Raw genomic sequence first — 19,740 nt, 5'->3', positions numbered from 1 at the left:
ACACACAACAGCCACTGTTATTCTTTATATTAAAAGTTATAGGCCAGACATGGAGACTCACATCTGTAATCCCAACAGTTTGGGAGGCCAAGGCAGGAGGATTACTTGAGCCGAAGAGTTCGAGACCATCCTTAGCAACATGGCAAAACCCTACCTCTACAACAAATTAAAAAATTATCCAGGCGTGGTGGCATATACCTGTGATCCCAGCTACTCAGGAGGCTGAGGTGGGCTCTAGCCTCGGCAGAGTGAGACTCTGTCTCAAAATAAATATATAAAAATTTATAACACTCAGGAGGGAGTTGGAATGAGCGAAGTCATCAGTCCCACCTGAGCTTGAGTGGGCAGCTCCCAGGGTTCCTGTGTGGGCGGTTTGTCTTGCCACCTGTCCCCCTCTACCCTCAGCCTTCCAGGATATCTTCAAAAGGTTCAGCTCCAGCCCAACAGGCACCGTGGACAGTGCAGCAGGAAAGCTGCCTTGGGCAATGTGGGTGTCCAGCTGAGTCCACAGGAGATGTGTGAGGCTCTGCGGAAGGCAGGCTTAGATGGTGGGTGCCCCATCACTGTCCTCTTGTCCTCTTCCACCTCCAGGCATTCTTCTAAAGAATACCTCCCCTGGCTGGGCACAGTGGATCACCTGAGGTCAGGAGTTCGAGACCAGCCTGACAAACATGGAGAAACCTCATCTCTACTAAAAATTTTAAAAAAAATTAGTTAGGCACAGTTGCGCGTGCCTGTAATCCTAGCTACTTGGGAGGCTTGAGACAGGAGAATCGCTTGAACCTGGAAGGCGGAGGTCGCAGTAAGCCGAGATCGCGCCTTTGCACTCCAGTCTGGGCAACAAGAGCGAAACTCTGTCTCAAAAAAAAAAAAAAAAAAAAAAAAGAATGCCTCCCCTTCCCACAAAATTCTGGCCTGGTCCTATTTTAAAGTTCCCTCTTCCAGGAAGCCTGCCCTGATCAACACACCTATCTCATGGCCTGTAAATGTTGCTGCTGTATTTATCCTAATCCTGATTTGGGAACCCCCAAGGCAATGGCCATTTCTCCCCCATTCAAACTGGGGTCTGCCCTTGGCTAGGGGCAGGACTAGATTCTCTAACACCTGGAACTGCCACCAGACATCTGCAAGGCAGGCCTTCTGCAGGGGCAGGCACCCAGAGCGCTCCTTCTCCCCTCTCCCCAGGTAACCGAATCGTAAGCTTCAGTGACTTCATGGGTGTCCTCGATGACAACCACCACTTGGCTCAGTGCATGGGTGAGGGGCAAGGCTGGTGGAGGAGGATGGGCCTGGCCTGGGGAAGCCCCCTCCTCTCCTTCCTCCACCTTCTCTGCCCCAAGGACAGGTGAGGAACAGCCAGGTCTGTGGCCCCCAGGGACTGCAGACCCTGTTCTTGGAAATGCTGTTCAAGCTGCTGGGCCGGGACTTTGTGTTCTCCGAGTTGGCACAGGAGATAATGAGGTGGGCACAACCATACCAGCTCCTGGGCCCAGGATCGGGGGAGCAGACCCTGCTCTGTGCAGGGACTCCTGATGTTCCTGCCCTAGAGATGAGAGCCCTGAATTCTGGGTCTGTTTCCTAGGCCCCAAGCTGCCCCGGGACGAAGACAAAGCAGGGGCTTCCGGCCCAGCTTTGGCTTCTGCGCCTGTGAGACAGAGAGGGCTGGGGCAGGCGGTGTCTGAGGCGGCCGCCCCGCCTCTCTTCTCCAAGCAACTACTTCAAGAGAGGGCTCTGCGGCTCAGCCCAGGCTAGGGGCAGGGGTGCGCCTGGTCCCGCGGCCACGGGCGCTCTGTGCGCTCCCACGCGGGCCTTACCTCCTTCTGCCAGGCGGCGCGAGTCAGCGGCCTCTCCAACTAGGAGCTGGCGAGCTCGCTGCACAAACTGCACAAAGCAGAAGCGCCCCCGACGGGGCTGGGGGCGCGGGGACTCGCGGGAGGAGCCTCTCGCAGCCATTCACAACCCCCGCCCTCACCTCCAACCCCCAGGACCGGCTCTGAGGACCGTCTCCTCCTCTACCTCCTCCCCGGCGCCCGCCCCAGGTGCGCCCCGCCCCTACTATCAGATTCCTAACCTGTAGGGGCCGGAACTCCCGGAACGCAGGATGCGAAGCCCAGCGTCCGCCTTCCCCAGCCCGACCATCCCGCTCAGCCCAGGGCGGCTCGGCCCGGCCAAGGCGGGCGGCGGAGGGACACGCAATGAGGGCCGGGACAGGTGCGCGGAGGCGGGACAGACAGATGGGGCGATACAGGCTGGCGGAGGGCGGGTGTGGGACCGGAAGAAACGGGGGCCCGGCAGGCAGAGACGGAGGCGGGACGCGCGGAGAGGTAAAGTGAGGTCTCTCCTGGCGTCACTAAGTACTGGGCAGAGCGAAAAGAAAAGGGACCAGATGCCCAGGTAGGAGGCAGGACTGGCGCACACAGTGCGGGGCAGCCGGAAGAACTGCTGCGGGGCTGGCCCGGCGGGTCTAATCGCAGCTGCCCGCTCGCCCCCTTCGGCCTCCCGCGGGCATCCTGGGCCAGACACCTGAGCCTCCGCGCCCCTCCAAGGGGGCTCCCTCCCTGACAACTCCAGTGGAGAAGCAGCCCTTCTCCCCGGCGCCCGCTGGTTTGCAGAGGCCTGCTACGAAGAGCTTGCACGAGTAAAGCGTTTGCTGAGCGAAAGAGGCTGCGGGTGGCAGCGGCAGGCACGGAGCCGACGCTGATCTTTTGCAAACATCTTTATTAATCTCGTATAAAAATAAGGTCCATGGACGATCCTCGGGGCTGGGGCTTGAGGGGGCGAGGTGCACTTTATAAGTTACAGGCCAGGCTCCCGCTGAGGCTAAGTATGGCTATTTGGAGGGGGCTTTGGGATGAGTGCTGCAAGCAGCATTTGAGGGGAGGAGCGGGCGATGCTGCCCTCTGTGGCCGGAGGAGGATGCACCAGCCCATTTGAGGCGGGCCACAGCGAAGGAGGGACTGCCCGGCCAGCCGAGCTGAGGACCACCTTCCTTGAGCCTCAGCCTGTCCACCGCCCCACACCCCTGCAGAATCCACCTGCAGAAATAGCGGCTACAGCGAGAGGTCGGAGGTGACCTGCAGCGGCGGGCCCGGGGGACGCCGGCGGGCACTGCGGCGGCCTCTGTCTGCGCGGATGTAGGGCTGGTTCCGCAGATCTGGCAAGGAGACACATTTACCCTTCAGGAGTCTGCCCTGAGCTGGGAGCATCGCTCCAGGGCACAGGCTTAGCCTCCTAAGGACTCTGATTGTGTGCACATGGAGGGGCACCGTTTATGTTTGCCAGAACCCCCCCCCCAAAACACATCCCAGCCATGCTCTGGCCCAGGAGAAGGCAGCATGCCTCAGTTCCCCCACGGGTCCCGTGGGCTGCATGGGATCAAAGGCCAAGTCATCTGGATACCTGAGGGGCTAGAGAGGCATCTCTTCTCCCAGGCTGGCCTCACAGAGGAGCCGGGATGTCCGCTTGCCAGTGCGGGCCGTGAAGGGCACCGTCTTGATCACTGAGCGGGGGTGGGGTGGGGGAGGGGGGTGGGAGGCAGGTGAAGGGGAGGAGAGAAAGGAAAAAGGAAAGGAAAACAGAAAAAGTAGCAAGAGGCAGTGTGGCAGCCAGTCCCCCAGAGGGTAGGGGATTGAGTCAGAAGACAGCATAGAAGGACAGACTGAAGATAAGACCAAGACCTGGCCATGCCCTTTTACCTGTGATGATGTCTTCAATGGCCCCGTCACGGTCACTCTCATAAATGAGTGGCTCCTTCTGCTGCTTCCGTTTCAGCTCAGAGATGAGGTCCATCTGTGGCCGCCGGGCCTTGGGTGGTGACTAGGGGGAATTTATAGCTCCAGCTCCAGGATGCCCCCGCACCACAAAAACCCTGGAAGATCTGCCTGGTCCCCCACAGCAAGGACAGCTCGCTTGAGCAGAAGGAACCCTTTCCCATCCCAGGCTCCTGGGGCAGGGTCTGCCTGTAACAGTGAGGGTGTGGTGGTGGCACCAGAGGGTGATGCGATGCCATGTGCCCTGCAGCCCAGTACCTAGGCCAGGAGCAGCTGCCTACCTTGGGTGCTGAGGGCTCCCCTTTGCCAGTGGTGTCAGTGCCTGCCTCCTGGGCAGCAGCTTCTTTCTTCCACTGTTCCACCTCCTGCTCAGCTTTCTGAGGGCCGAGGCAGTCTCCATGAGGGTAGCCCTCCCTACTGCCCTACCCACCCCTAAACAGAAGCAGCCCAACCACTTTGCTGTCCAGTGGAAAGGCTTCAGTGCCCTACAGGGCTCCCAGCCTGCCCCAGACCTTACCTTGTAGGCCTTAATGAAGCGGCTGAAGAGAGAGAAGAACAGGCCTGGGGATGTGGTCTTGGGGTTCTCTCCAAAGTATTCCACCACAGAATCATAGGCCTCCTGAGGGCACAGCCTGTCAGTCCCCCAGCAGAGACTCTCGAAGCCTGTACCTCTCAGGACACTGGCTACCTGATCCTAGCTCCTCCCAGGCAGTGTGGCCCCTTGTTCCTGCTGCAGTCCCCCAAGGGGTCCCAGTGATAGCCACACCCCCCAGGCTGGGCCACCTAGTGCTCCTACATCCCCCACCTCCCGGAGAGGCCAGCCCTGGTGTACCTGAGCCGTCTTGCTGTCTGCCAGCAGCTTGTCCATGGTGGGTGAGTTGGCCCTCAGGAATTCCTTGAGCACCACACAGTCATCCTGTCGCACAAACTCCCTCTGTGTCAACTCTAGGCCTCGCTGCAGAGAGCGCACATCTGCCAGGACACTGTCCAGGGACACTAGGCCAGGGATGGGGCGGTATCAGGTCACTGGTATCAGGTCAGAGCCCCCCCCACCACCAATTTAATCCTGTGGCCCCCTAGCTTTCTCCCAACCGACCCCAGCCCATGGCTCTCCCCGCACTCAAGGACCTGTGTGCCCCCCACCTGAGCCCGCCTTGTCTAGGAAGTGCAGGTCGCTGTGGAAGCCTGTGAGCTGCGGGTACTTCTCAGCAATGACCTTCACCAGGTAGTGCAGCAGTGTCTGTTTGCGGTCAGTTGACTTCATCTCCAACAGCTGCACAAGGACCTGTTATAAGCCACAGGCCACTAGCCAGTCCCCTGCCCCAGCCCCCAGGTCGGGGACCCCTCCTCACCGCATCCAGGCTCTGGAGCCGGAAGCCATAGGCTGCCCCACGCTTGCCGCTGTTCATGTAGTTGCCAAAGGCTAGGACGATCTGGGAGAGGCAGGGGAGAGGCTCAGCAGGGTGCCAGGGCTTCGAACACCACTTGAGTATATCACACAAGGAGGAGAAAAGGTGGCAAGGAGCAGGCCCCACACCCTCAGCCCCTAGTGTACTCCTGCACAGGCCCCTCGGAGCCACAGCACATGTACATGTCTCTACACACAGGTCTCACACGTGTGCACAGTTAGCACCATGGGCACACCCCATTTTGTCCTCCGCTAGTCTGACCCAAAACTTGTTGCCAGCATCCCCTCCCAGGCTGTGTGGTCGTTGCCTTTCCACCAGCCATTTCTACTGGCTCCTGGGCCCTCCACTGAGCAGGTGAGCTTGCTCTGCTACTTACAGAGCAACCCTAGAAGGGGCTGAGCCCTCCGGCAGGGTCCCAGATGAGCTGCTACAGACACGGCTGCTGTGGCCATTCCCATTCACCGCCCACCTTAGATTTGTCCTTCTCAGCATGTTCATGAGAAGTGGGAATGTTATCTTGGTTGTACTGCAGGTGGGCAGGGCCTGAGTCTCCCTCTCACACTATCCAGAACAGGCAAGAGTGGGTCCCACCTCCTGGCCCCTCACCTCCAGGATCTGGCGGAGTTTGTCAGAGGACTTGATGGACATTGAGGCTGCAATGATGGCATTCAGTTGCTGGGGGTGGGATGGGGGAGGTAAGGTCAGTTGGTGCCTCCTCCATCTGGAGGCTCAAGTACTCCCAGTTTCCCCGCTGCAGCCCAGGCTGGGAGCTGCCTCCTGCCCATCCCCACCCAGGCCACACCACCCTGCCCGCTTCGCCCACACCGGCATGAGCAGCTGGGCTGTGTCAGGGAAGTTGCCCAGGAAGGTGAGTGTGGTCATGCGCTCTGACAGGCGCGGGATGCGGCTGAAGAGCAGCATGAAGCGGTCCTCCTCCGACAGCTCCTCCACAGGCCGCTTCTCCCGCTCAAAGCGGGCAATGAGGCTGCGCTCATACTCCGTGGGCAGGAAGCGCATCAACAGCTCCAGGAAGTCCAGGCCCAGAGCCTGTAGGTCATACCTGTGGGAGGAAGGGGAGGGGAGAGTGGACATCACCCATACCCACCGGTCCCTGGGAGCAGGGCTACCACTGCCTTGATTGAATAAATGAATTTCAGTATTTTCTATTTGCCAACAGCTTCAGAGAGCAAGAGGTAGAAATGCAGAGAAACTAGGAGCTGCGAAGCTGGGGTCACCACCGTACATCAGGGTAAATCCCACAGCCTGGGTCCTCACAGCTAGGCAAAGAGGCAGGAAGTGGGATGGCCTAATGTAAGCATGGACTCAGTTTTCTCCACCTTAAAATGGGGACAAAGTTCCTGGACCAGGGTTGGAATGAAGCTTGAATAAAGAGCTCACCATTGAGGATTTTACTAGGATCTGCCTGACAAACCTCCCTAGCAGAGGGGCCAGGCTGCCCAAAGCCCAGGGCAGGGACACTCACGCCTCAATGGCCTGGCAGATGCGCTCAGCCCCCAGGTTGCCCTTCCGCAGCGTGATGGCCAAGTTCTTGGCCCGGTTGGCCTCAATGAGTGTCGCCTTGCTGGGGGCCTTCTGGGCCACCTTACTCTTGAGAGCACTGATGTCCAGGCTGGGGCCTTGGGACTTGGTCTTGAACTGTTCCTCAAAGTCACTCATGTCCAGCTCCTGAGGGTACAGGGTGAGGAGGTGGAACTGGGTGGGGCTGGGGGCTGGCACTCTCATGGCTGAGCACGGTGCTAGAGCCACCCATCCATCTGGCCCTAACCAGGCCACCAGCAAAGAACCAGTAATGCAGTCTGACCACAAGCCCTGATGGGAGGCACAGGGGAAGCCCAAGGAGCCTGGAGGAGGAGGGCTGCCCAACCCTGGGACCCAGACTTGGCGCCATGAGAGCTAAAGGAAGAGCTGAACTGGCCAGTGGTCAAAAGGGGAAGGAAAGGACATTCCAGGCAGAGGGAACAGATGGAACAAGGGCAACAATGGTCTGGAGGCAAGAGAACACATCATTTTGGAAAACTGGAAGTGGAATCAGTGGGGCTGAAGCCTTAGTTGCCTGTGGGAAAGCGGAAGGAGGGAGGCCTGGAGGCAGAAGGAGGCAGGTGTGGGGTGCACCTCTCTGCAGGGAGGAGGAAAAGGCATGGGCAGGCAGGATTCTGCCTGTTAGAGGTACCAGTCAGTCTGGCTTCATGCCCATCCCTGGGCCTCCACCTCCTCATCTGTGAAATGGCATGGAGGAAATGACCACCCCCAGTGCCCAGCATGATCCGACACAAGTCCCCTCTTCCTCCAGTGCCCACATTCCGAGCCAGGCAGGGCCACTCACCTGCAGCACCTTCTCATCGTTGAGCTCTGTGAAGACAGTGCCGGTGATCTGGCTGGGCTTCAGTGCCACCCAGTTCAAGAGTGGCATTCGGAACTTGGTCTGGATGGGCTTCTTGGCCTTCAGTCCTGAGATGGGGAGTGGGGGGGGTGGGAGGAGTGGTGAGCGCTGCGGGTACTGGGGGGAACCTGAGCCCAGGGAGAGCTGATGGGGCAAGCAGGAGGCAGCAAGAGGCCCCCAGATAGAGGACCCTGGAGGACACTGAGGCCCAGGCCCCTTCCTCCATCTCCCCCCAGCACCAGGCCCAAGGTGGTCCACTCCACTTACCTGGGCCCAACTCTGAGCCTGGTCCTCCGAGGGCATCAGGGGGACCTCCTGGAGGCGGCGGCGGCGGAGGCACCGGTCCGTCAGTGCCAGGAGGTGGTGGCGGTGGCGGGGGTGGGGGCGGCAGGTCTCCAGGCAGCGGCGGCGCTGGCGGGGGCTCCGGGCTGCCTGGGAGGGGCGGGGCCTGTGGGGGTGCCGGGGGCGGGGCTTCCTGCGGGGAAGGGAGGCCGGGCAGTGCGGGGGGTGGCGGCGGCGTTGCTCCAGGAGCCGGCTCTGCGGCAGGTGTGAGATCTGAGCCGGCGAGGGGGGAGCGGGGGTGAGGTGGGTGGGGGTCGCAGGGGGAGACGCAAGTCAGCTCCCGGGCTTGGGTGGGCTCCTCTCCGCCTCCCCTCTCTACGCATGCGCTCCTCCCTGAGCCAAACCTACAATCCAAACCTCCCTCGCCCAACTCTGCCCGCCACAGATGCCCCGGGCTCCCCTCCAGACCCTGCCCTGCATCCCCGGCAGCCTGAAGCTCCTGCGCACACCTGGGCTGGGGGAGCCGGTGGGCACCCCCGGAGTTGGAGCATCACCTCCGCTCGGAGTTGCCACAGCGACGGGAAGGATCTCAATGGAGACAGCATCCCCGGGCCCCCGCAGGATACGGATTAACCCCTTCTCCTCCAGCTCCTCCACCTTCAGCTCCAGGGCCGAGGGCCGCGTCGGGGCAGCAGGAGGCGCTTTCTCAGGCTCAGGGGGACGCCTGGAGGCGCCCATGGCAGTCGATTCGCTGAAGCGCTCCTGCGAGCCCCACAGGAGGGGTCAGTGCCCACCAGCAGGCTCCTTGGCTCCGAGCCCCCATCCTCTTCCCATGGAGGAGGGAGATGTCAAGCCTAGCAGCCGCAGCTGGCCTGTTCTTGGAAGCCCGGCCCACCCCTGACCGCCCAGCCTCACCCGCAGGGTCTCCAACTCCTTGCGCGCCTGGCTTAGCTGTTTTTCCAGTTCCGCAATTTTGGCCATGGATTCGTTCTCCGCGTCCCGAAGCCGCTCTGTCAGCTGTAGCACCGGCACATGGTGAGCTCCGACCCGCAGCCCGGCACTGGCACCGCCGGTGAGGGGGCGGCATCAGGCATGCCTGCCTGGAAGACTGGGGGAGGCTCCCAGATACGCTCAGCCCAGGTGCCAAGGGTGGGCAGAGCCTGGCACTCGAGCCCAAGCAAATAAGGAGGGGAAACCAAGGTACCAGTGATGCGGGAGGTGGAGGAAGAGGAGGAGACTGAGCTGGGAGGGGCCCCAGTTCAGTTCACTTGGGGTCTGAGCCTGGGTAGAGGAGGGGCCTGCCGTCCTCCCACATCCAGCGCAGCGAGGGCTCTCACGCACACTCATTGAGAAAGACACCCAATAGAGTCAGGCTTTGGATTCAGGCCAGGCTCTGGGATCAGGCAGCCAGCACCTCCAATGCACAGCTAGAACAGTGCCTGCCGCCCAGTGTCCATGCCCGCGTGGCCCTGTGGCCCGAGTGCCCTGTGGGCCTATGATGTGGGGGCTGGGGGCTGGACCAGCTCTCACCAGCGCCACCTGCTCCTGCAGCTCCTCCATGTGCTCCAGCACAGCGTTCTTGGTCTCTGTGTCCTCCAGCAGCGCCCCCACATCAAAAACATTGTCCAGGTACGCCTGGATCTGCACCTGCAGCTTGTCACTCTCGGTGAGCCGAAGCCTCTGTCCCAGATGGAAGGAGCAGGGTGAGGCCAGGTATGTGGGTGGGGGGGTGTGTTTCCAACCTCCCCCCACCACTACCACCCAGAGGAAGGGACCTGAGCCCTAGCCTACTTTTTCATTTTTTGAGATACAATTCACATACCATAAAATTTATTTTAAAGTATACAAGTCAGTCATTCTTAGTATAGCCACAGGGTTGTGCAACCATCACCATTAACTAATTCCAGAACATTTTCATTGTCCCAAAAAGAAACACCACAGGCATCAGCAGTCACTCGCCATTCTCTCCTCCCCCAGTCGCTGGCAACCACTAAGATACTTTCTGTCTTTATAGATTTACCCATTTCATATAAACCAATCATAGATAGCCAGGCAAGGTGGCTCATGCCTGTAATCCCAGCACTGTGAGAGGCTGAGCAGGCGGATCACCTGATATCAGGAGTTCAAGACCAGCCTGGCCAACATGGTCCATCTTTACTAAAAATACAAAAATTAACTGGGTGTGGTGGCAGGCACCTGTTATCCCAGCTACTCGGGAGGCTGAGACAGGAAGATCACTTGAACCCGGGAGACAGAGGTTGCAGTGAGCCAAGATCGTGCCACTGCACTCCAGCCTGGGTGACAGAGTGAGACTCTGTATCAAAAAAAAAAAAGAAGAATCCATAATAATAGAGTATGTGACCTTTTGTGTCTGGCTTCTTTCACTTAGCATGTTTTCAAGGCTCACCCATGTTGTAGCACATGTCAATATGCTACAAGCCCCTCCTCCAGGAAACCTCCCAAAGGAAGCAGCAAAGGAACTGCAGCTTCTCTGCTCAGGCTGGGCCAGGAAGCACCCAGCTGCTCTGCCCACCTTCCCCAGGGCAGGGACCTCCTCCACGTCCTGAGCCCATCCAGCATGAGCCAACTCCTGCTTCCACCCTGTATCTCTGGGTTCCCTGTTACGTGCTGGAGTCAGAGCACCTGTCTGAGGCTGGTGCTCCCACAGCCAGACCCTGGGCCACCTTGACCTGTGCCCGTGCCTGCAAAAACAGCTCTGTACACTGGGGGCCTGGTATATGCCAGGCACTGGTTTATGCATTTAGAGTCGAGATTATCTTCTATGATTCTCCTATTCGACAGATGGCAAAACTGACACTGAGAGAGAGAACGAGACCTATCCAAGGTCACACGGCAGAAAATGGCAGAGCCAAGATTTAAACCCAGGTCGGGCTGACCCCAGCACCCATGCTGCTAACCACTCAGCTGTACTCTGTGGTGGGCAGGCAGTTAAGTCTGGGGGTAGTACAGGGCTCACCTCCAAGTATAGGTCCAGGCCCAAGTGGGTGAACTCGTATTGCAGGAAGACACGGAAGTTCATGTTCTCCACCGAGTGTACCACGATGTTGATGAACTGCATGCAGGCCACCTGGGGGCAGGGACGTGGCAGAGCTGTGATCCTCTAGGTGGGGGTGCTCAGTGCCTGCCACCTCCACTTACCCCAAGCCTCCTTCCTTCTCCACAGTTCTCACTCCACCCACTCCCTGCTCTGGCCTGCCCAGTATTTTACTTCCATGTTCCCCCTGAAGCATCCACCCTTCCCCCACTGACCACTCAGTCCTTACAGCTTTGCTGGGGCAGAGCCCAGTGTCCAGCACCCAGGACCCTAGCTGCTCCCTGCACCCAAGAAGGCCTGGCCCGGGCCTCGGGCTGCTGGGCTCCTGAGCTCACCATGAAGTCAATGTTGCTGTCCTCATTCCGGAAATATTCCATCAGCTTTTCAAAGCGGTGCTGCTCCCCACACACCTGGGTAAGGAGAATGGCTCCGCTGAGGCCGGGTGACACATGCCCTAAGCTACCTCCTGCTGCCATGCCTGTGCTTTAACAAGCTCCTCTCCAGTTAATTCTAAGTTGGGCCATGTCACTCTTCTGCTCAAAACCTCTCTCCCTCTCAACCTCGCACTCCCCCTCACTTTTTCCACTCTGGACACACTGGCATCCTGGCACAGTCACACCCCAGGCCCTTTGCACTTGCTGTTTGAACTGCCTAGCGTGCTCTCACTCCCATGCCAAGTACCCTACTTCCTTCCCAGCTTTGCTCAAATCTTACTGGCTCAGTGAGGCCTTCCCTGACGACCCTGCCACCCGTTCCCCTCCCACTGCAACATTGCTGGCATTTTCCCACAGCATTTATCATTTCCTAACACACTGTGTCATTTTCTCATTTATTTTATCATTTCTGTCCTTCCCTGTCCTGTTTCCCTTGTTCACTGGTGTGTCCCAGAGCCCTGTTCGTGACACATAGTAGGCAGTCAATAAACAGTCATTAAAGGAATGAATGAAGACACCTGTCTTACGAATCACATCCCACACATCTACTTCCTGTAAGCCTGTTAGCCAGAGTCCACAGCTCTCAGAGGCATGGACCAAGGCTCATTTGGATTCAGCAAAGCTGAGTGAGAGGTTGAGCAAGTCCCTGTAGTTGTCCCTACCCCTACCCAGATGGTGCCCCTACCTGACCCTGCACCTTCCTTTCAAAACTTCCCCATCCCAGATTGTCCTCTGCATTCCCCAAATGCCAACCCAGTGTTCCTAGCTGCCTCCAGCAGAGGCCACCACTGCCAATAAGACTCCAAGCAACAGTAGGGGGAAGTGCATGTTGGGGTGAGGGACTCCAGTACCTCCTTGAAGTTGTCAAAGGCAGCAAGGATGATGTCATGTCCCCCCCGCACCAGGCACACAGCCGCCAGCAGCTCCAGCACCAGAGCCTTGGTTCTGGAGAGAGAAGGGGCAGGTTGTCCCTTTAGAACAGGCAGGACCCAAAGCAAGGGTGGGCACAGGCCTGGCTAGGAGGAGCATAAGAGGTGCAGAATGAGCCTTAAGCAAGGACCTTAAGCAAGGGGCTGAGTGGGAGAAGACTCTAGATCTGGAGAAAGTTTCGGGGCCTGGACCTCACCTGGGGTTCTTGTTGTTGAGGCTCAGAGCAATCTCATTGACACAGGCTGGGTGGTTCATGACAAGGCTAAAGCCAGACTGGGGAGAAAGCAGAGGTCAGTGCCTCCAGGAAGGCCCCCCAGGACTTCCAGGACCCCCAGCAGAGTCAGCACTGCACCATGCTGATTTTTAACTGCCCTCGAGTTTAGGAAGCTCTTCATATTAAACCACAACTTATTCTGTGGCCTCCAAAACCTGGCCTTTTTTTTTTTTGAGATGGAATCTCACTCTGTCACCCAGGCTGGAGTTCAGTGGCACCATCTCAGCTCACCGCAACCTCTGCCTCCCGGGTTCAAGTGATTCTCCTGCCTCAGCTTCCTGTGTAGCTGGGATTACAGGCACCTGCTACCACACCCAACTAATTTTTTTTTTATATTTGTTTTTTTCATCAGAGACAGGCTTTCACCATATAGGCCAGGCTGGTCTCAAATTCCTGACTTCAGGTGATCCCGCCTCAGCCTCCAAAAGTGCTGGGACCACAGGCATGAACCACTGTGCCTGGCCTGCCTTTATTTGTTTGTTTTGAGACGGAGTCTTGCTCTGTCTCCCAGGCCAGAGTGCAATGGCGCAATCTCAGCTCACTGCTACCTCCACCTCCCAGGTTCAAGCAATTCTCCTGCCTCAGAACTCCCCAGTAGCTGGGATTACAGGCACCTGCGACCGCACCCAGCTCTTTTTGTATTTTTTAGTAGAGACGGGATTTCACCATGTTGGCCAGGCTGGTCTCAAACTCCCGACCTCAGGTGATCCACTAGCCTTGGCCTCCCAAAGTGCTGGGATTATAGGCATAAGCCACCATGCCTGGACTATTTTTTTAATTTTCATAGAGATGGGGTCTTGCTGTGTTGCCCAGGCTGATCTTGAATTCCTGGGTTCAAGCAATCCTCCCACTTCGTCCTCCCAAAGTGCTGGGATTACAGGCAGGAGCCACCACACCTGGCCCTTTTTAAATACCTTTGTGTTTCCAAAAACCAGTGTCAGGCACCTTGGACACTGTGAGGCTGGCTTAAAGGCTGGCTGAGTGAAGGAGGACCCAGGTTCACCAATCAGCCCTCCAAATGAATCAACCCCGAGGTTGCTCTCCCCTGGACCTCTGTCCAGCCCTTCTTGGTAGGCGTGCCCAGTCCCTATGTGACGGGCAGAGGTACTCAGAGAACCTGACAGATGCAGCAAAAACATGGGCTTCCCCTCAAGACTCATCAGCTTTAAAAGCCCAAGCCAACAGCCCAGATGCCCAAGATCCCCAGCGTGACAGAGGGTAAAAGGACAGTGGATCCCAGCACCTCGGCAGCTTGTGTAGCCCCCAGTGGGGACAGGCTGGGCTCCCTAGTCCCCCAGACCCATACCCCCCAGCCAACCTGGTAGTTCATGATGGCTCGTAGGCACATAATGCAGACGTGGACGTCGTCCTTCTGGCTGACGATGCGGGAATTCCGCAGGGCCTTCCTGCTGTGGGCTGGGGTCAGCCTGGGGGGTGGCATGGAGGAGGCAGTGGGGGTCAGAGTGAGCCCCAGCTTCCTGTTCCCCTACCACTCAGATGGCCTCTGGAGTAAGAGGAGGCACATCTGGAAACTGACGGTACCATATCCCATCTACTCAACCAAAGAGGCTGGCTGAGGGCAGGCAGGCTTCCTCAGTCCTTAGACCTGGGGTCTGGCACATCCCCCCTTGAAGGAGAGGGGATGTGCAAGCAAAGACCTTTCCCAGCGACTTGGTGGGGCGAGGGTCTATAGAAGGAAGAGACATGGGAAGGATCGCCACAAGGTGGCGTTCATGGCCACTTGGGCTCATCTTGCAATGTGAGAGGCAGGTCTGAATTCCCACTGCCAGGGTCCAGGAGCATCCCAGCTCACCATTTACCAGACGAGTCACTTAATCTCCCTTCCCCTCACTTTCCTCGCTTCTGAAATAGGAATGCTAACAATAGTAGCTTCCTATCAGGGTTTTTGGGACTATGAAAGGGGCGTAGAACAGTGCCTGGCACATAGTAAGTGCTATATGACTGTATGCCCTCATTCTTCCCCAACAAATGTGTGTTTTCATTGTTGCCGAACTGCCAACTGGGACCTCCACATGTCAGTCTCCCTGACCATCCTGTCACATTCCCAGTGTCACCAGGAGGCCCTGCCTTCACCTGGCTGAGGCCTCCCCTCCATCTGCCATGTCACCCTTTCTTGTCATTGTGCTAATATGCCAGAGTCTTCATTCATCCTGTTCCTTCTGCCTGAAATGCCCTTCCTTGTCCCCATGGCTGCATGTAAAGCCTGTATCTGTCTGTAAGACATAGTTCCATTGTCACCTTTTCTGGGAAGCCTTCCTGATGCCCCAAGTGGTGGTCACATCCCTTCTTAGAGCTCCCAGGCACACTTCCATAACATCCTGTCACACTAAATTGGCCCTGACTTAGACTGTGGGCCCCTAGGGCAGGGTGACTTGTCTCCTGGACATCTGCCACCCACCTAATACATACTAAGTGCTTAAAAAAAGTTTGTTGAATGCATAATTGCATGAATGAACAAATGACATGTTGTAAAAGTTTGAGGCTTAATATGCAATCAATCCTCTCGACCCAAAGTAGGAAGCTGGGTATCGACAAGACACTCTAGGGTCAATCTACTGCCTGCTTCCTGCCTCCCAGCAAGATGCCCCGTGTTAGGATGGAGGGACCCAGCCACAGCACTGAACCCAAGGACATCAGTTGAATACCTCATCCTACCCCACCACACCCTGGTAGGGAGTCAGCCAGGCATGCACCTGCCTGTAGGTGGCTACGTACCGGGGAGAAGGGGGACACCTGGAGGCCGCATGGGAGAAAACAGGGGATTAGATGCATACAAGAGGGGTCCCTTCTTATCCCAGACCCATCCAAACTCCAACTTCTAGGTGTCCACCACTGATGGCTTTTTTTCCTTTTTTTTTTTGAGACAGGGCTCACTCTGTCGCCCTGGAGTATAGTGGCGCTATCTCAGCTCGCTGCAACCACCATCCCCCCATCTCAAGCAATTCTCCCACTTCAGCCTCCTGAGTCACTGGGATTACAGGCGTGCACCACCACACCCAGACAATTTTTGTATTTTAGTAGAGATGGGGTTTCACCATGTTGGCCAGGCTGGTCTCAAATGCCTGTCCTCAAATGATCGGCCCATCTCAGCCTCCCAAAGTGCTGGATTACAGGTGTGAGCCCTGCACCCGGCCCCACCCCAATGGCTTCTTAACATACTGGCGTCCCAAACTCTGTATGAGTCCCTTACTCTGACCCCTAAAGCTTGCTACCCCAAGGGCCTTGGGTGGTCTGGCTAGAAGCAGCAGTGTGGGGCTGAATTATCTGCTCTCCCACGACCCCACCTTGTGGCTCACATACTTGATGGTCAGGTGGCGGCTTTTGGGCACAGAGGAGGGCGGACCCTTGCTGAGGTCTTCCACCGACTGCTCCAGGGGCTTGTTTTTCTCTGAGTTGGAAGCCCCATTGTCTGTGCTCTCCATGTCATACCTGGGGATAGGAAGCAACGGGGCTGGAGGCCAACACTGCAGGGCGCACTTAGGAGGGGGCAGAGGAAGTGCAAGGAGAGAGAGACCTGCAGGAGAGACTAAGGAGCAGGAGGAGGAGGCTGTGTTCTCGGCACTGTGCTTAACATAGTGGTGGAAGAGAGGCCACCCACCCCTCCCCATCGGAGGCAGGCCAAATGCAGGGTTCCAGGGCAGGCTCAGGGCCAAATGCAGGGTTCCAGGGCAGGCTCAGGCTGCCTTGCTTAGAACTGGCCAGGGGAGTGGGTGAGATGCAGGGAGGTGGGGATCAAAGCTCTGAGGAGCAGCATGAGGGCTGGGGGCCAGGAGCTTACGTGACGGAGCACTGGGCAAAGGCCAGGTACTCGAGGAGCACATCCAGGCCACGGTTCTCTTCGTTGAGGAACTCCTGCACCCACCTGTGGGCACAGGGCTAACTGAGCACCAGCCAGGAAGGAGGTCCTGCCCCAGATGGGCACAGAACAGGCACAGCAAGGGCCCCTGGGGTGCCCTTCCCACCCCCAAAGACCCAGTGATATCAGGGGATTCTGGGAGACTCGGGCGGGTTCCACAGTCCAGCCACACCTCAAGGTGCCAGCCACAGCATGGGCAGGAGGGGGAGGGGGAGGGGAAGCTGTCTGGGGCACACCCAGGCAGTGGTCCACAAGCACGGCCTGTGCTGGGGCAGGGGGAGTAGGAAGCGGAAGCTCCAGGGGCTGCCTGGAAGCAGAGTCTCCTAGGCCCAGAAAGGAAGATCTGAGCCCTCACTCACCCAATGTGGTTCGTCCTCAGGGAGGTCTCCAGCTCCCGTAGCACCTGTGTGGACTCCTGAACTCGCCTCTTAAACTGGTGACCAAAAACAGGGAAGGCTGGGGGGTGGAACCTGGCCTCCCACAGGCCCACCAAGTCCTGAGGCAGCAGGCAAAGCGCCCACCCTCCTCCAACTGGCACCAGTGGCCTTTCATGCTCAACCTCCCCAACCACCTCCACACACCTGCCCAGCAAAATAGACACTCACAGGCTTCGTGTGCTCCCCCATACACAGACACATAGGGGTGCACACACCCTGATACATGGCACACAAGGTATACACATGCACACACACAAAGATGCAGGGTGTGCATACACACACAGCACAGGAACACTCATATGCACTCTACAGACATAGGCTATCCACACACACGTGCACACACACACACTCGTACATGCACCCACACATGCCCATAGAAAGTCTGTACACACAGTTACTCCAGCTGCCCAGAGCTTGGAAGATGTGGGGGAAAGGGACAGAGTAAAGAGAGGAGACATGTACCCCCAGGTTGGGCATCCAATCAGCTGCTACCTTTCGGCTGACCCCACCAGTATCCACGTAGCTCTTCAGCTTCTGGATGTAGGCTGTGGGGGGGTTCTTGACTTGAAACCGCTCCTGGGGAGATGGAATGGGGTGTACAGAAAACCAGCCAGAGCTGCCCAGGACAAATGACCAGGTCTCGTCCTAATGTTCCATTCTCCAGCTCTTATCTGGGGTACCAGGCTTTCTTAGGAGCCTCTGAAATACCAAAGGTATAAACCCAAACAGTCCACCAAGCCACTTTCTTTTCTTTTATTTACTCTTTCTCTTTTCTCACTCTGTGACCCAGGCTGGTGTGCAGTGGCACGATCATAGTTCACTGCAGCCTCCTACTCCTGGTCTCAAGTGATCTTCCCACCTCAGCCTCCCAGGTAGCTGGGACTACAGGTGCACACCACCACACCTGGCTAGCATCAGGTCACTTTAAGACCCCCATCCTAGGTCTAGGCTGCTCTTCCCAAATGGCTTCCTAGGCCACATCCCTGGCATAGCTTTGGGGTGGACTACGAAGGGGTCAGTCCTGCGGTAGGCCCCGCCCTGGGGTGGGGCGGAACTCAGTCTAGCTGGTGGGTGGCACCCTTTCCGGACCAGAGCTGGGATATGGTGGAGAAGATGGAGAAGAACCGCTGGAGGTGCCTCGTGAAGAGGACCCAGCACCTGGGCAGGACTCGGACCCTGGCCCTCCTGCATCCCTGTGTTGACAGGAACCTGTGTGCTCCTCTCCTGTGCTCAGCAATGCAATTCCTACCTCCCCCACCCCACCACAGGCTCCAGCAGCCACTCACACAAAGAGGCAGGGACCACAGCAAAGACCCCTCCCCAGATGGGCCCCCACCCATCCAACCCAAACCCCTCAGATTTGCCAAAAATCTACACCTTCGGACTTGCACTTCTTCCTGCCCTTTGAGCCCCCAACCTCTGAGATGCCAGGCCAAACTGCTCCAAGGGGACCCCTACCACAGCCCCAGAGCCTCCGGGGGCAGCTCCCCACCCTCTTCCAACAGCCCAGCCCTTTCCCCTTGACTGTTGCCCAACCAGCTCCTGCCAACCACTTCACTAGCAGGAGGCAAAGGCCCAGCCTTGGATCCCAGGGGAGACTCTCAGCTCCAAGCTCCCCATCCCCAGCCTCTGCAGCCTCCCTCCTTCACAGAATCCCTGCAGCAGCCGGCCCCACCCAGCCCAGCACTGAGAGAGGGTCCTCCCATGGCCAACCACAGCCGTGGAAGCTGGAGGGGCAGGGGTGACTGAGTGCGCCGAAAGCCCAGGCGCCTGGACGAGCACCAAGGCAAGGGCCACAGTGCTGGCCTTGGGGAGTTGATAGTCGACTGCAGCTCCTCTGGACCCAAGGCAAAAGGACAGGAATTCCTGTCGCTCCTCCCTCCCTCCCATGGGGTCAGGTGACGATGTCCAACCCCAGGGTCATCCCCTCCCTTCCCCAGTCCAGAGAGGTTTCTCAGGAAGCTCAGCCACAGCACAGTGACAGTGACTCGGCCCCAGCTGCTCTGGCCAGTGCCCCTGAAGCAGCCCTACCAGCTCCTCTAAAGCTGACCCTGCCCAGCTCATGACTCACAAGGTGTTTTGGGGAGTTCAAGACAGAGGTACTCTGGAGTCTGCAGACCCCAGCACCCTCCCCAGGTGCCACGCTGGCCACTGAGCAGGGTCTTGGTTCCCTGGGCACTATAGCAGTCCCTCTTTCCCCAAAGCCCCTGCCTGGTCAGGGTGGGGTGTTGACAGTGGGGGAGACCGGGTGGCTGGGCAGTGCTGGCACCCACCTGGTCACAGATGAGCTCCCACTTCTTCTCGTTGTCATACTGGCTCAGCAGCTGGACTTTGTCTGGGGGCAAGTTCATGCAGTTCTGGGGAGAGGGAGGACAAAATAAGACCCCTGAGCCTGGGGCCCCAACAAGGTGGGAGGGAAGAATGGGCATTTTGGGGGAACCCACTCAGCTCCCTAGGCGGTGTGTGGCCCCATGAATCCTCTCACCCTGGGAGATAAGTAGCGTTATCCAATGAGAAAGCCAAGACCAAGCGAGACGGAGCACCTGTCCCAGCGTGACAGCTAGAGGGGACAGCAGGATGTGAGTTCCAGTCTGCCTGTGCTGTGTCACCCCTCATGCTGCCTACCTGTCCCACCTGGTGTGGAGGCAGGCGTGGGGGTTCCCAGCATACCTCCCTGGGAACCTGAGACACTTCTGGGCTCTAGTTCCCCCGTCTGCAGTAAAGGGCATCACCTCTTCCCCCATCCTGGTGGGAAGCTAATGGGGAGCCATCGCCAGCCAAACCCAAGTGTGGCCAGTGGCCAGTGTCCCATCTCCATGTGCCACCAGATCCCATGTGTACATAGACCAGGCCCAGGGCATCAGTGCCTCA

At 58.0% G+C, this 19,740-nt stretch overlaps 1 protein-coding gene across 10 annotated transcripts in view; it reads right to left on the bottom strand.

The window, feature by feature from the left end:
* Positions 1–2,703: 2,703 nt before the first annotated feature.
* Positions 2,704–19,740, bottom strand: part of FMNL1 (formin like 1) — a 40,154-nt gene continuing 23,117 nt past the window's right edge. For 2 of the 10 annotated variants that reach the window (XM_078373331.1, XM_035303159.3), the window contains exons 2-28: positions 19,143–19,226; positions 17,332–17,445; positions 16,792–16,865; positions 16,355–16,438; positions 15,877–16,005; positions 15,292–15,309; positions 13,874–13,982; positions 12,478–12,554; positions 12,203–12,296; positions 11,253–11,327; positions 10,840–10,950; positions 9,393–9,542; positions 8,778–8,879; positions 8,372–8,624; positions 7,848–8,135; positions 7,524–7,648; positions 6,663–6,865; positions 6,005–6,239; positions 5,786–5,854; positions 5,123–5,203; positions 4,914–5,043; positions 4,603–4,766; positions 4,288–4,389; positions 4,052–4,147; positions 3,696–3,816; positions 3,400–3,499; positions 2,704–3,154 (exon numbers count right to left, since the gene is read on the bottom strand). In XM_078373331.1, coding sequence (XP_078229457.1) covers positions 3,408–3,499; positions 3,696–3,816; positions 4,052–4,147; positions 4,288–4,389; positions 4,603–4,766; positions 4,914–5,043; positions 5,123–5,203; positions 5,786–5,854; positions 6,005–6,239; positions 6,663–6,865; positions 7,524–7,648; positions 7,848–8,135; positions 8,372–8,624; positions 8,778–8,879; positions 9,393–9,542; positions 10,840–10,950; positions 11,253–11,327; positions 12,203–12,296; positions 12,478–12,554; positions 13,874–13,982; positions 15,292–15,309; positions 15,877–16,005; positions 16,355–16,438; positions 16,792–16,865; positions 17,332–17,445; positions 19,143–19,220 — 3,174 coding nt within the window. In that variant the 5' untranslated portion in view covers positions 19,221–19,226 and the 3' untranslated portion in view covers positions 2,704–3,154; positions 3,400–3,407. Of the gene's footprint in view, positions 3,155–3,399; positions 3,500–3,695; positions 3,960–4,051; positions 4,148–4,287; positions 4,390–4,602; positions 4,767–4,913; positions 5,044–5,122; positions 5,204–5,785; positions 5,855–6,004; positions 6,240–6,662; positions 6,866–7,523; positions 7,649–7,847; positions 8,136–8,371; positions 8,625–8,777; positions 8,880–9,392; positions 9,543–10,839; positions 10,951–11,252; positions 11,328–12,202; positions 12,297–12,477; positions 12,555–13,873; positions 13,983–15,291; positions 15,310–15,876; positions 16,006–16,354; positions 16,439–16,791; positions 16,866–17,331; positions 17,446–19,142; positions 19,227–19,740 lie in introns of all 10 variants that reach the window. The other 8 variants (XM_078373329.1, XM_035303158.3, XM_078373330.1 and 5 more) reach the window with 6 other exon arrangements.

Source organism: Callithrix jacchus, chromosome 5, assembly GCF_049354715.1.
Source record: "Callithrix jacchus isolate 240 chromosome 5, calJac240_pri, whole genome shotgun sequence".
Lineage (NCBI taxonomy): Eukaryota > Metazoa > Chordata > Mammalia > Primates > Cebidae > Callithrix > Callithrix jacchus.
This window is presented reverse-complemented; position numbering and strand designations above follow the sequence as displayed.